Here is a 14662-nt window from a genome sequence, read left to right on the forward strand (position 1 = left end):
GCCTGGTCCTAAGGTGTAAAAAGGCTGTGTCCTTAAGGGGTTAAAGTGTACCTAAAACTTTTAAATAAAGTTTATAAAAACCTATTTTAAATGCCCTAAAATCAAATTTTTCTAATATACCAAAAAAAAAATTTGGGATGTTCTACACGAAATAGGCACCTGAAGTTCACGTGTCTATAGCGCTTTGCAATCCGTACTCTCGTACACTACTGACATATTAGAGGTGTATGGGAGTACGGATTCCACTGCTGGGCTCAGTGAGCACACATCGCTGCTCCTGCCTGTCTGCTGTGCTAAATCCTGGCGTAGATGGGCTATGCCAGGCTTTAGTGGAGCAGGCAGGCTAGACCCTGCACCATGCAGAGGGAAGCGAGTGGGCGCAAGCAGGAGCTCAGCATAGCAAATTCTCCTGCCTGTGCCTGCCCCACTAAAGCCTAGCATAGTCCATCTATGCCAGACTTTAGCAGAGCAGACATGGAGGAGCAGCGATGTGTGGTCCTGTCTGTACAATGCTCACTGAGCCCAGCAGTACAATCTGTACTCTCATACACCTCTGATATGTCAGCAGTGTACTAGAGTATGGATTGCAAAAGAATCACCATAAATATGAATATGGACTTCCTAAATTAGTATTTTAATAATAGGATTACATTTTTTTTACCTACCATTTCAATATCCAGATCAATGTTGTATAGAGTCCGCTGCAGCCGTACATTTGATAGCTGGATTTCTTTACCTTCTTCATCAGGGCTGGCTTGCTCATCATTATCCACCAGTAAATGTCCTTTCTGCTCTGCCAGAACAGCCTGTGGTCCTTCTTTCTGCAAATTAGCCTTCTCTTTCTTTCCTTTTGCCCCCTTCTTGTCTTTTTTCAGTTTGGGGGTTGTCTTCGGAGAGCACTGGGTGCTGGCATGGGAAGAATCCCATGCTAATGTAGCATTTTTCAGCTGAATGGTGATGTTTGAGGAGGATGGCTTTTTCTTTACCATGTGAACCTCTTCCATTAGAAATAAACTCTGATAGGAGGTTGTGAGAAAGGTGCAAAGATGAGACAGCAGGTCAGGTCTAGGTCACGCAGGAAGCAAAAACATCAGGCTATACAGTGGAAGGAAAATGCTGCGGAGCAAAAGGTAGCTCATTAGAGTCAACTAACTTCAGGGTGAGGGTGACTCAAAGTATTTCTGGAGTAACTCTGCATTCTTCTTATATCAGACAAATAGTTTGGACAAGGCAGAACCCCCATTTATTCGAGGGGAGGCACTAACCTTATAATATGAATCGAACCTGTACTAGTATAACACACCCATAAAGCAATGACAACTGAATATAAAACACATCCGTACTGTTGTACGGTGTTATATTTTTTTTATTTGAAAATGCCAACAAAAATAAACAGATAAAAAAAAAATATATATAAAAAACCATGCAGCAAACCGGAATCCTCAAAGAATTAACCCCAACCTCATCCCAATATAGCCTATTATCAGCTATTCACCTTCTAAGCCTCCAATAGCCATACCCTGTGCAGCTACACCTAGTAGACTTAACACTTACATCCGTGAGATTTGACCAGGAGACCAATCTGACTTGATTGCTAGAGCTGAAACAAATGTCTGTTAGTTTTTTTTTAAAGAGCTGGCATGCTCTTCTGGGCCTACATTACCTTTGCGGCAGCCCATAGGTCCCTCTGCCTGCTTCAGTGTAACTTTAACTGGCATGACATAACTCTACGTATATAGACCTGAAGACTGGTTAAGCACAAGAAGTGAGTGTTTTAAAAAGAAACATCTGCAGGTAAGTCCAGCTGTATTAACGTGAGGCAGATGGCGCCAATATTGTGCAGCCAGGAAAAATGCAAATAACAGTTACATACTGTTAACTACATGGAAAAGATTATCCCCAGCATGAATCAAAGTCGCCAATTGACTAAACTCTAGAAATTAAACCCCAAGTTATAACGTTTTGACCCCAGTTAGAAATTTTACATGACCGCATGTCATTTGAATGACTCAGGAAAAAATGGGACCAAACCTGTGGACAGCAGCTTACCTTAAACCTTTCCATAGATACAGAAGCCTCAGACAGCGATTTCACAGAGAATGGCGTCACCTTTAGCGCAAACGTCATGGAATTAAAGACTGTGACAACTGTAAATGCCTAGGAAAAAAGTGCTCATTTTTAAACTTCACTAAATGAAAACTCCACCATCCGTTAATTTACAGATGCCTTTTATTTAGTAGTTGAGGAAGCCCCATGCAACTCAAAGGCCTATTTGTGCATCTGCTTAGTATCTGTTCGCTCTGCCAAGATGGCTCTCATTGTTACAAGTTTCAGGAGATTTGCAGGCCGTTGTGCGATTGTGATGAATTTGGTCAAACCGCAGATGTATTATAGTGTTGTTTGCATAAGCAGGGCCCACATGTGTAGGGTAATATACATACATGTAGTTCCCAGTATTTGTAGATCCTGCATTTCTTTGGAAATGATTCACGTATGTAAAGGGTTCTCTGGATTTTGATATTGATGGCCTTTTACTCAGGATAGTTCATTATCAGATTAGCAGGGGATCAGCTGTTCGAAGAGGGAGCGGCACTCCATAAGTGCTTAGGCCTCTTCCAAGGCCATGTGATGTCACATTCATCAGTCACATGGCCTGGGCCAGTGATGGCTAACCTCTGGCACTCTAGCTGTGGTTAAACTAAGACTCCCAGCATGCTCTATTCATTTCTATGGAGTTCTCAACAGCCAAGCAATTGTGCATTTTGGGAGTTGGAGTTTTACCATAGCTGGAGTGTCGGAGGTTAGCCATCCCTGTCCTAGGCTGTGAATAGGGCTGAGCTGCAATACCAAGCATGGGCGCTATCCAATAGACAGGACTGTGTCTGGAGCTCACTGGAGCTATGGTGAGCGCTTGGACTCCATCAAACACCTGATTGTCCGGGGTGCCTGATGTCAGGCCCTCAACTAATCTCATATTGATGAACTGTCTCGAGGATAGGCCAAAATTGCAGAATGGCTGCGGACCCATTTATACGGTTATGTGAATGCACCCTTAAGGTTATATGTAATAGGTCACTTCTAAATCATATCTTACCTGGGCAGCGGTGAGATCATATCCAAGCAGCATATGCACAGAGAAAGTGATTACACTGGCAATGACCACAACAATGGGAGCAACTCCCACAGTGATGCTCTGGAAATACCCAGCTTTCTCAAGGATATTATGTTCAGTTTCTCGTATTTCTAAAAGAAGGAAGAGGTTTATACTACAGTGTAAAAGATAATTTTTGAAACATAAGCAATGCCTGCTGCCTTACACAGATAGGGACATTTCACTCTTTTTAGTACTTACATAGAGCAATATACAGTTCACCCAAGATGGAGGAATAACTTAAAACTTTAACCTTTAATAAATGTGGTTAAAATGAACACATTTGCTATGAACATACTATAAACATATAGCTAATATCCCTGTATATTTCTGGTGTATTTTATACATTTCCAATGCTCACATCACAAAGTAACTGTTTTAGAAGTTAGGTATTAATATAGTCAGTGCTGACCTCTATTGCTGCATCGCCTATCAACTTGCTGAGTGCTTTCAAAACTAGCCGGACTCTGGCATAAACTGAGCACTCGCCCTGAAAAGAGTAATCCCGGCCCGCACTGGAACCTAAACCTCCCTAGCTATCAGGTCCCTGTCCTATGCATTTCGCTCTATCTGCTAGCACCTCCGGGACTATTAGAAGCAGCATGTAAATGGGTGTGAGTTCAGAATGGCAGTGGCAGACAGCTCTCTCCTTATTGGCATACAAACTTTTTCCATGGTTAGTGCAGCATGAATCTGCTGACAGACTCCCTTTAAGAATACTACAATTACATACCGTATTTTCCAGCGTGTAAGACGACTGGGCGTATAAGACGACCCCCAACTTTTTCATTTAAAAATATAGGTTTTGGGCTATACTCGCCGTATAAGACTACCCCTGAATGCCCAGGCCTCCGCCTTGAAGACGATCTTCTCCAGTCCAGGGAACTGACTGGGATCTGTGGATGACACTGCTATGGGGGGGGGGGGGGGGGGGGGGATCTGTGGATGACACTATATAGCATCTTACGCTATATGTGTCATCTACAGATCCCCCCTCCCCATAACAGTGCCACCCACATATCCCCCCCCCTAAAAACAGTGCCATCCACATATCCCCCCCCTTCCCCCTAAACAGTGCCATCCACAGACCCCCCTCCCCGACACTCAGAGGAGTAAACATTAACTGTAAGCCGTAACTTTAAATCAGCGCTCATCTCTTTACTAGGGTACCTTACTCTCAGCTCCGGTAACCGGCTGTGCGGGCGGCGCGCACTCACTGACGTCACGTGCCTGCGCCGCCTAGTGGGAAAAGCAGGCACGTGACGTCAATGAGTGAGCGCCGCCCGCACTGCCTGTTACCGGAGCTGAAAGTAAGGTACCCTAGTAAAGAGATGAGCGCTGATTTAAAGTTACGGATTACAGTTAAAAAATGTATACTCCTCTAAATGGCGGGGCCCTGTATATTCTAACCCCCAGGCAAGCGTCCACGTCACCATGGGAACGCCTGGGGGTTAGAATATACCATCGGATCTGAGTATACCCGGCGTATAAGACGACCCCTGACTTTTGAAAAGAATTTCTAGTGTTAGAAAGTCGTCTTATACGCTGGAAAATACGGTACATCAGGATGGTATTAGTAGTATTATACAATGACTTAAAAGCAAAAGCAGCATGAAAAAGAAGGGTATTGCTTTGTGCCTTTATAAAATCAAAAATAGAAAATTCATTGAAAATTAAAGTTTCCCGTCCTGTACTTACTCTGTACATTTTGTGAGAATGCTTTCACCCATGCATACATCTTAATAAATTTGATGTAATTTAGAACTTCATTCATCTTCTGAACACGTTCATCCGTGACTGAAACGCACTTTCTTCTAAAGTATGCAGTGAGCCTGGATACAAACATCTACAGAAAAAAAAAAAAACGACCTGTTTACTTACTAGCCGCTGCCCAAATATGCTTCCTTCACTGCAATAATACAATAAAACGTGCAGCTTAAAAGGGACTGTCCTAGTATTCACTATGTATTGAAATGTATTGTTGTAGAGTATAATAAAAAGGACAGAAGTGAATCTGTGATAATAAAATGCTGAACTGTCAGTGTAGTTCATAATACACTTAGCTGAATGTGGGTGGGACTGTCTAGAGTCATTGAAAGTTGTGCCTAAGGGCTGTATTACACCAACAGATTATCTGACAGACTTTCTGACCAATCCTTGGTCAAATGGCCAATTACACACACAGATATTTTGTCATACACAACAAATATTGGTTTGATTGGACAGAAATTGGTCATTGCTGCATTTTAGAAAATCTGTATCATAGTTACACAGTAAAAACGACAAGTCCATCAAGTTCAACCTTTCTCAGATCAATTATACGACATTCTTAGATTAAAAAGGGGTTCTGCAGTTTGTTTTAACTGGATAGATCATCAGCATCTGTCCAGCTGGGGTCCGACACCCGGGACCCCCGCCGATCAACTGTTCGAGAAGGCAGCAGCACTCCAGCAGCGCCGTGGCCTTCTCACTGTTTACTGTTGGCCCAGTGACGTCACGACTATTATGAACTGGCCTGGGCGTGGCTAAGCTCTGTTCACTTGAATGGAGCTTAGCCCCGCCCAGGCCAGTTGATAATAGTCTTGATGTCACTAGGCCAGCGGTAAACAGTGAGAAGGCCGCGGCGCTGCTGGAGCGCCGCTGCCTTATCGAACAGCTGATCGGCGGGGGTCCCGGGTGTCGGACCCCCGCCGGTCAGATGCTGATGAGCTATCCAGAGGATAGATCAGTTAAAACAAACTGTAGAACCCTTTTAATTATAACAATGCTCAATGCTGTTTGCTATTAGATAAGCATCTAGCCCCCTTTTTTAAACGCTGACACAGTATCTGCCATTACCACCGCTTGCGGCAGGGTATTCCATAGTTTGATTACTCTAACTGTAACCAGAGAAGAAACTGTTTTTCAGATTTGGGGTCTATTCAAGACATCTGTAATGTTTTGCGGTCCGCATATTGTGGACTGCAAAACACTGACGCCACACATCGCCTGCACTAAATAGAGGATTCCTATTCTTGACCGCAGCTGCGGACAATAGGACATGCTCTATTTTTTTTTCAGAGCCGCGGGCCAGAAATGCAGATGCTGACAGCACACTGTGTGCTGTCCGCATCTTTTCCGGCCCTATTGAAAATTAATGGGTCAGCACCCATTCCGCATAATTGCGGAACGGATCCGTACACATTCTACGGACGTCTGAATGGAGCCTTACTGAGCGATAACATTACAGTTGCACATAGAAGAATGGGGGAGGAGGGATCTTCAGATTAGCTGCAATATCTCCTACACAAAGCACACAGAAATGGCTCTAGTACTATAATGAGAAAAAAAAGGCTCCAGCAGGGTCTCTGTATTTCTCTGCCCCTTCCTAGCCGCTTCCTCCTTCCTAGACTTCTATGGTCAACTGTAACTGGATCTCTTACCAAAGCTGAAAAGTCATCTAGAGATGGATATACATTTACCAATGAATGCAGAGTGAATAAATACTTCCAGAGAAAATGAGCCTGATAAGATATTACGCGTTATTGTCACTCGTACTACTCAGTTATGGAAATTTGTTTACAATTGGAGGTACACTTTAAAGGGGTTCTCCAGGATTTTCATCTTGATGACCCATCTTCAGGATAGGACATCCCAACAATATCAGTGGGGGTCTGACTCCATAGGATAGGTCAACGATATGAAATTCCCAGATAACCCTTGAACACTGGGCAGTCAAAATAAAAAATATTACAAACAGTGCTGTATAGTATGTGCAGTGACCTACTAATTTAATAATAAAAAGGTCACAAAATTGAAAGGGATGGACCTCCAATATGTGGACCTAAATACACAGCTCTAATATGGAACCACAATATGGCCATGTATATAAAGAACAGGGATGAAGTCACGCCAAAAAAGGTAAAACTGTATGAAATAACTTACCATAGCTGGGTAAAACAGGATGAACACTGCAGAGCCAAGGAAGCCAGTGGGACCCAATACATAGACATTGTACACCATCCCAAGGATGGCAACTATGGGCCCTCCTGCCAGCAGACTGCCAACAGCTGCAGCTTCAAACACTCGCTGCCCATCAGTGGAGCAAACATTTATCATCTGGAAATCATAACATGGTAGTTATTAAAACCAGACCCCAATGATTAACAATGATGCTGCAATTAAAACTTATTATATACATTTTTTGATAAAACAAATTAATTTCATAAAGTACATAAAGCATATCCATTCCAGGATTAAGGAATTTCACTCCAACTCTAACCAACCATCTAGGGTCCATTCCTAAATTCAAATAATCCTCCTCACCTTCAAGACCAATATTTTTTTATAGAATAAATTATAGAGAAAAATGCTGCTATCAACCAGATCAGGCTGTTCTGACAAAAAAAAAGAGAAATGAAATATTATAATTTCTTTTTTTACTATAACTAATAATTATATATATATATATATATATATATATATATATATATATATATATATATATATATATATATACATATACATACATACATATACACACATATACACACACACAACGTGGATTCAAGGAAACAGAATTATTGGAAGGTCTAATTAGGCCCCTTTTTACACGGGCGAGAATTCTGCGTGGGTGCAATGCGTGAGGGGGAACGCATTGCACCCACACTGAATCCGAACCCATTCACTTCAATGGGGCTGTTCAGATGAGCTGTGATTTTCCCGCATCACTTGTGCGTTGAGTGAAAATCGCAGCATGTTCTATATTCTGCGTTTTTCACGCAACGCAGGCCCCATAGAAATGAATGGGGATGGGTGAAAATCGCAAGCACCCGCAAGCAAGTGCGGATGCAATGCGATTTTCACGCATGGTTGTTAAGGAGACGAGGGATGAGTTACCCGGGACCCCATTTACTTTATTAATTTCCAATATAACATGGTTATAATGGAAAATAATAGCATTCTTTCATTCAGAATGCTAAGTAAAAGGTCCATTGTGGATGGGCGTGGCCTAGCGCGGCATGTGAGGAGACGTGGAAGCTCGCTCTCCTGGATAAGAATCCTGCAAAATCATCGGCATCCAAGCAATCCAGCGAATAAAAAGTTAATATAAGTGACACTAAAAGTTACCGGAACCAGGACACAGTAGCCGCCGGCACCATGAAGCGGAACAAGAAGGAGAGGGAGGAGAAGGTGAGCGGGCCAGCGATGCGCTCCAGGCAAGATGGCGCCGGAGCGGGAGAGAAGGCTGGAGAGATAGCAGCGCGGCTGGGGAAGTTTGCTAGACAGACTCCCCTGAACACATCCGCAGCCCTGGTGGACCAACAGAGTGACGGGTCTGAAGACTGGGTGAACTCACCTCTGGAGACGACTGCAGTGTGTGCTGGCAGCATGGAGACGCAAGGAGCAGTGGAGGAGGCGGTGAGTGTGACGGCCGGAGCGGCTGAGATAGCTGGTGCAGCTGCACAGATTCCCACTGAACAAACAATGACTGATGTGTTTAAAGCAGTCACTAACTGCAACACAGCACTTCTCACCCTTAATATACAAATGGGGAGCCTACAAGAAAATATGTCTTTTATTCGGCACGACCTCAGGAAGGTCACAGAGAGAACTAAAGAAGTGGAGGAGCGGGTCAGCTGCTTGGAAGATATTGTGTCCCCTCTAAGAAAAGACCTGGGCAAAATCACTCATGATGTCTCCTATCTGCTGAATAAAACGGATGATTTGGAGAACAGGCTTCGCAGGAATAATTTGCGACTTGTGGGTGTCCCAGAAAAGGCAGAGGGCACGAATGCTGTTGTTTTCTTTGAGCAGTGGCTGACTGAGAAGTTTGGAAAAGACTCCCTGTCGAATATGTTTGCCATAGAAAAAGCTCATAGAGTGCCTTTCCGTTCTCCACCACCAGGGGCCCCTCCGAGACCTATCCTGATGAAGCTGTTGCATTTCAAAGACAGAGATGCCATATTGAGAAAAGCTAGGGATCATGAGGACCTCCGGATAAATGACAGAAAAGTGCTTATATTTCCGGACTTTTCTGCGGAAGTACAGAAAAAACGGGCAAAGTATGTGGAAGTAAAACGTCGCTTGAGGGAGCGCCAAGTACCGTACTCCATGCTATATCCATCCAGGCTACGAGTGGTGGCTGAAGGAAAAGTCCATATCTTTGAATCAGCTGATGCGGCAGTGAAATGGCTGGAGGATACCAGTCTGCCGGGACATCCTGAGACATCCTTGGGTTGATTTGTGGACGCTATGCTGAAGGATGGAGAAGAAACAGCACTGATATCAGCTGCATAGATGCTTTGGACGATGAGTATATGAAGGAGTGCTGCGATATTGGTTTGGAGGGTACTGGGGCACCATAGGACTCTGAGTTCCTGTTATGTTAGTTAAAGAGTCTTTGTTGAGCATAGAAAGATACCTAACAAAATTGCATAGGGATATACATGATTGCACTACATTACGCACAATAGGATGCATATTTATATACAGTGTGAAATATGTCCAGGAGACTGGCGATTTAAGAAGAGTGGTTATATACACTCACGTTACCTATAATCGCTGGGTATATTTGCTGTAATAGTTTATACCCTCATGTTACAGAGGGGAATGTTGATGTATGAGCTGAATTTGTATGTTAACTTTGGGGAACCACACCACTACCACAATGTCATGTATCTCTGTAATACTAATTTTTTCTCTGACAGTAAGGAAGATAGGATGAATGATGGAGAGACAAGGAGAGACGTCCATGGCAGGATATATGTGAGCTTTGATGATGGGGGTTAATGTGTTGGCATGGAATGTGAGGGGTCTCGGTGACGCAGCCAAAAGGTACGCAGTACTGAACTCTCTTAGACAATTTCAACCAGCTATCATATGTTTCTCAGAAACGCATCTGACAGCGGAATCTGTAGCCACGGTTAATCGCGCATTCATTGGCCATGCATACCACTCGACGTACTCTAGGTCATGCTAGGGGGGTCAGTATACTTGTGCACAAACAGATTCCGTTTCAGTGCGTCAAATCAAATATAGACCCCGAAGGTCGCTATGTATGCCTACAGTGCACGATATATCAATATTCATGCTTAATTGTGGCAATATATGTCCCACCTCCATACACGGGGGAAGTGCTGAAACAAGTGCTGGCGTTCGTGGCTGCGTCCCCTGATATCCCCACGCTTATTGTCGGAGACTTCAACATGGTATTAGACAACCGTATAGACAGACATCATGAGGTAGTAGCCCCGGGTGAACCGCATCTGTCCAATATGGCAAAAATATTGGCAGAGGCAACACTCAGTGACATTTGGAGAATCCGTAACCCCTACATTAGACAATACTCATGTCATTCTAGCTCTCACAACTCCCTCTCGCGAATTGACCTAGCAATAGGCAACAAACAGTTACTAAGACTTGTGCGGACAGTGGAATATCTGCCCAGAAGTCTTTCTGATCATTCCCCCCATCAGAATAGAGCTAAACATGGACTCTGCTTTAAAGAGAACTGGTAGTTTGTGGAAGTTGAATCCTTTCTGGCTGAACGTATTACAGGATGAGGTGAAAATACTGGCAAAGATGCAGGAGTTCATGTCTATCAACATTGGGTCAGCACAGTTGGGGGTAGTATGGGACTCATTTAAAGCGTCTGTTAGAGGAATGTTCATTAAGCGTATCCAAAGGCATAAAGCTAAAAATCGACAACTGACACATGAACTACAATCTAGAGTCACTGATACGGAATGTAAATATGTTGATAATCCCACGGCGGCAAATAGATCTAACTGGGTAGAAGCACAGCAATTGTATAAAGACCACCAAATGGAGTTAGCAAACAACAAAAGGCTGTTTTGGAAACAGAAGTACTTTGAGGAGGGAGAGAGTGTGGGCCATATGCTGGCCTCTGTTATTAAGGCTCAGCAAGGACCCTCTTTTGTAGGGTGTTTGCAGGATGCGACAGGCAATTTAATAACGGAAAGCACAGAAATAATAACGGCATTTGCGGATTACTATAAGCAGTTGTACACCACTAAACTAAAGCGCAGCGACAGTGAGGGACGGGACTTTCTCACCTCGGCCAGGCTACCAGTGCTTACTACGGAACAAATAGAGAGACTTGAGGAACCCCTTAGTTTGGAGGAGTTAGAAGTGGTAGTGGGAGGGCTTCCTAATGAGAAAGCACCGGGGGCGGATGGAATACCTGGGGAACTGCTGAAAAAATATAAAGACTTTGTTACCGCAACTCTTAGAGGTCTTTGATCAAGCGAATATGCTAGGCGGCTTGCCCGAGTCTAAGGAAGAGGCCATAATAATAGTTCTGCCGAAACCGGGTAAGGACCCCACGTGTCCGGGATCGTACAGGCCTATCTCCTTATTGTGCACAGATGTCAAGCTGTTGGCTAAAGTTCTGGCCAACAGATTGGCTAAAGTGATCCTTAGCTTAATACACGGGGACCAGACTGGCTTTATGCCGGGCAAGTCTACGGCCATCAATATTCGGGGATTATTCATTAATCTGCAGTTGTCTGGGGGACGAGCGGGTAGCCGTGCAATCCTTTCACTCGACGCTGCGAAGGCTTTCGATAGCGTCGAGTGGAAGTTCTTATGGAAAGTAATGGAGAGTATGGGGTTCGGACCCAAATTTATATCCTGGGTAAAATTATTATATAAAAGACCGAGAGCTAGAGTACGTACTAATGGGGTATTGTCCGAGGCATTTACTTTGGAGAGGGGTACACGTCAGGGGTGTCCTTTATCGCCAATGCTATTTGCCTTGGCTATAGAACCTCTGGCGCAGTTAATACGTGCAGATCCCAAGGTAACGGGTTTGACATATGGCGGAGTAGAGGAAAAAAATTGCACTGTACGCCGATGACATGCTGCTCTTTCTGGACAACATCGAACAATCAATACCCCATGTCATGCAGCTTATTGAGGAATATGGTTCCTATTCGGGCCTAACCATTAATTGGGACAAATCGGTAATGCTCCCCATGGACTCGGTGCCGAGTTCACTCCAGATCAAAATAGCTCCTTTGCAATTGGCCAGACAGTTTAAATATTTGGGAATACAGGTAACATATCGGTCACAAGAATATATTGACCTGAATCTAAGCCCACTATTGACAAAAAGTGCCCAAAAGGTGGATAGCTGGTGTAAGTTGCCATTATCTGTTATAGGGAGAGCTAACTTAGTTAAAATGGTTCTAATGCCACAATTTCTGTACATTTTACATAATAGCCCAATTTGGATACCAATGAGACACTTTTATAAAATACAGGGGCTATTCAGGGCCCTAATATGGAATAAAAAGTCCCCGAGAATTCGCTTAGAGACCTTACAGAGGGAGAAGGATAGTAGTGGACTGGCGATTCCCAACCCATGTCTGTACTTTTTAGCGGCACAAGCACAACAGTGCAAATCCTGTAGTGTCCTGGGTAATTCGGGGTCTGTGAGTGCGCTATTGTCCTACTTGATGGGAGGGAGGCCACCAGGGTATATACTGGAGCTTGGATCTGTTATTCGTCCCCCAGAACTCATCCCGTGTGCTACTCTTCTATGCAAAGCATGGAAAAAACTTAAAGATATTACCAAAATCTCGGGGTGTAGTGCCCTAACTCCCTTATGGAACAACTCCAGTCTCCCGGAACTGAGTAAGTTGGAAGGCTTTGATAGTTGGGAGAAAAAAGGAATCTACTGGGTGTCACAACTGTATACAAATAACATTTTCAAAAGCTTTGAACAACTGAAGGAGGAGTTTCAGCTCACAAACACAAACTTCTATCAGTACCTGCAATTACGCCACGCCTTGTCAGCGCAGGGAAAGACAACAGATCTCACTATACAGGCTTCTATGATAGTGGAACAGATCATAAAGGGAGGGGATACCAAAGGAGTGATTTCCAGCTTCTACAAGTTGTTACTCTCATTCTATCAGGACCACTTTCCATTGAATGTTAGGGGAAAATGGTCCCAAGAGGTTGGCCCCTTGAATGATGCGCAGTGGTCCGAAATACTGTCTAAAAGCCCCTTGTTATCATTGTGTGAGACACACAGATTGTCACAATTATACTTAATACACAGGGTTTATAGAACACCTAAATTCCTACATAAAATAGGGGTACGTGACACATCTAACTGCCCGAAATGTGATGTGTCGGAGGCACATATAATGCACATGTTTTGGGAGTGCACTGCCATAGGTCCCTTTTGGAATATAGTGCTAGATATTATTTTTCAGGTGTTCAGGATCAGACTTCCAGTAGAACCTTTGGTATGTGTATTGGGCTTGTTACAGGACGAATTCACAACAGATCTCAATATAGGCATTAGTAGAACATTGTATCAAGCCAGGAAATTAATAGCCAAATACTGGATAAGCACTACAGTACCAACTAAGGAGGAATTTGATGCTCGTATGAATGTGATAATTGGGCATGAAAGGGGGGTGTACTATAAAAGAGGTGTGAGTAAGAAGTTTGAATCTATATGGGGACCGTGGTTGAGTACGCCAGGACTGCCCACTGGACGTCTTCTATCCTTGCAATTAGGATGGATGCCTAGAATAAGATGAAGTGAAACATGATAACGGGACGGTACGGATGATCGGGTTATGGTAGAAACAGAGGTAGATGTTTCTCAGGATTTGTGGAGGAGAAAACTGAGCTGACATTGTGGTGTGGTGTGGGTTAAAGGGGTGGGGGGGGGGTTTACCCTTCTGGGTTTATACTTGGTGTAATATTGTGCCCAAGTTGGGCACTCATTTGTTTATATAATTGTGTATTTGATGTACGCTTATCTATACAAAAGGGGAAAATGTTTTAATAAAAACTACTTGATTTAAAAAAAAAGGTCCATTGTGGGTTTAAAAAATAATAATAATAAATAATAATAATAATAATAATAATAATAATAAATACGTAACTCACCTCAACCACTTGATCGCGCAGCGGGGCTCATCTTCTTTCTTCTTGCAGGACCTGGCTGGAAAAGGACCTTCGGTGACGTCATCTCGCTCACCACGTGGTGAGTGCAGTGACGTCAGTGCAGGTCCTGCTGAAAAAAGGACCTGTGCTGACATCACAGCGCTCAACACGTGGTGAGTGCGATGACGTCACCAAAGGTCCTTTTCCAGCCAGGTCCTGCAAGAAGAAGAAGAAAGAAGACGAGCCCAGCTGCGCAATCAAGAGGATGAGGTGAGTTACGTTTTTTTTTTTGTTTGTTTTTTAAACCCACAATGGACCTTTTACTTAGCATTCTGAATTAAAGAATGCTATTATTTTCCCTTATAACCATGTTATAATGGAAAATAATAAAATATACACAACACCGATTCCAAACCCGAACTTCAGTGAAGTCCAGGTTCGGGTCTGGGTACCACAGTCAGTTTTTTATCACGCACGTGCAAAACACGTTGAACCCGCGCGATAAAAACTAAACATCGGAACGCAATCGCAGTCAAAACTGACTGCAATTGAGTACCTACTTGCACGATTTTCCGATAGCAGACGCAACGCATCCGGACA

The 14662-nt window shown here is 43.6% G+C and overlaps 1 protein-coding gene across 3 annotated transcripts in view; it reads right to left on the minus strand.

The window, feature by feature from the left end:
* The window catches only part of ABCC5 (ATP binding cassette subfamily C member 5), a 128228-nt gene that overhangs the window by 77753 nt on the left and 35813 nt on the right, over positions 1 to 14662 (minus strand). For 2 of the 3 annotated variants that reach the window (XM_040428481.1, XM_040428482.1), the window contains 5 exons: positions 7076 to 7249; positions 4850 to 4997; positions 3095 to 3243; positions 2050 to 2157; positions 666 to 1016 (listed from right to left, as the gene is read on the minus strand). In XM_040428481.1, coding sequence (XP_040284415.1) covers positions 666 to 1016; positions 2050 to 2157; positions 3095 to 3243; positions 4850 to 4997; positions 7076 to 7249 — 930 coding nt within the window. Of the gene's footprint in view, positions 1 to 665; positions 1117 to 2049; positions 2158 to 3094; positions 3244 to 4849; positions 4998 to 7075; positions 7250 to 14662 lie in introns of those variants that run through there. The other variant, XM_040428483.1, reaches the window with a different exon arrangement.

This window comes from Bufo bufo, chromosome 4, assembly GCF_905171765.1.
Source record: "Bufo bufo chromosome 4, aBufBuf1.1, whole genome shotgun sequence".
NCBI lineage: Eukaryota > Metazoa > Chordata > Amphibia > Anura > Bufonidae > Bufo > Bufo bufo.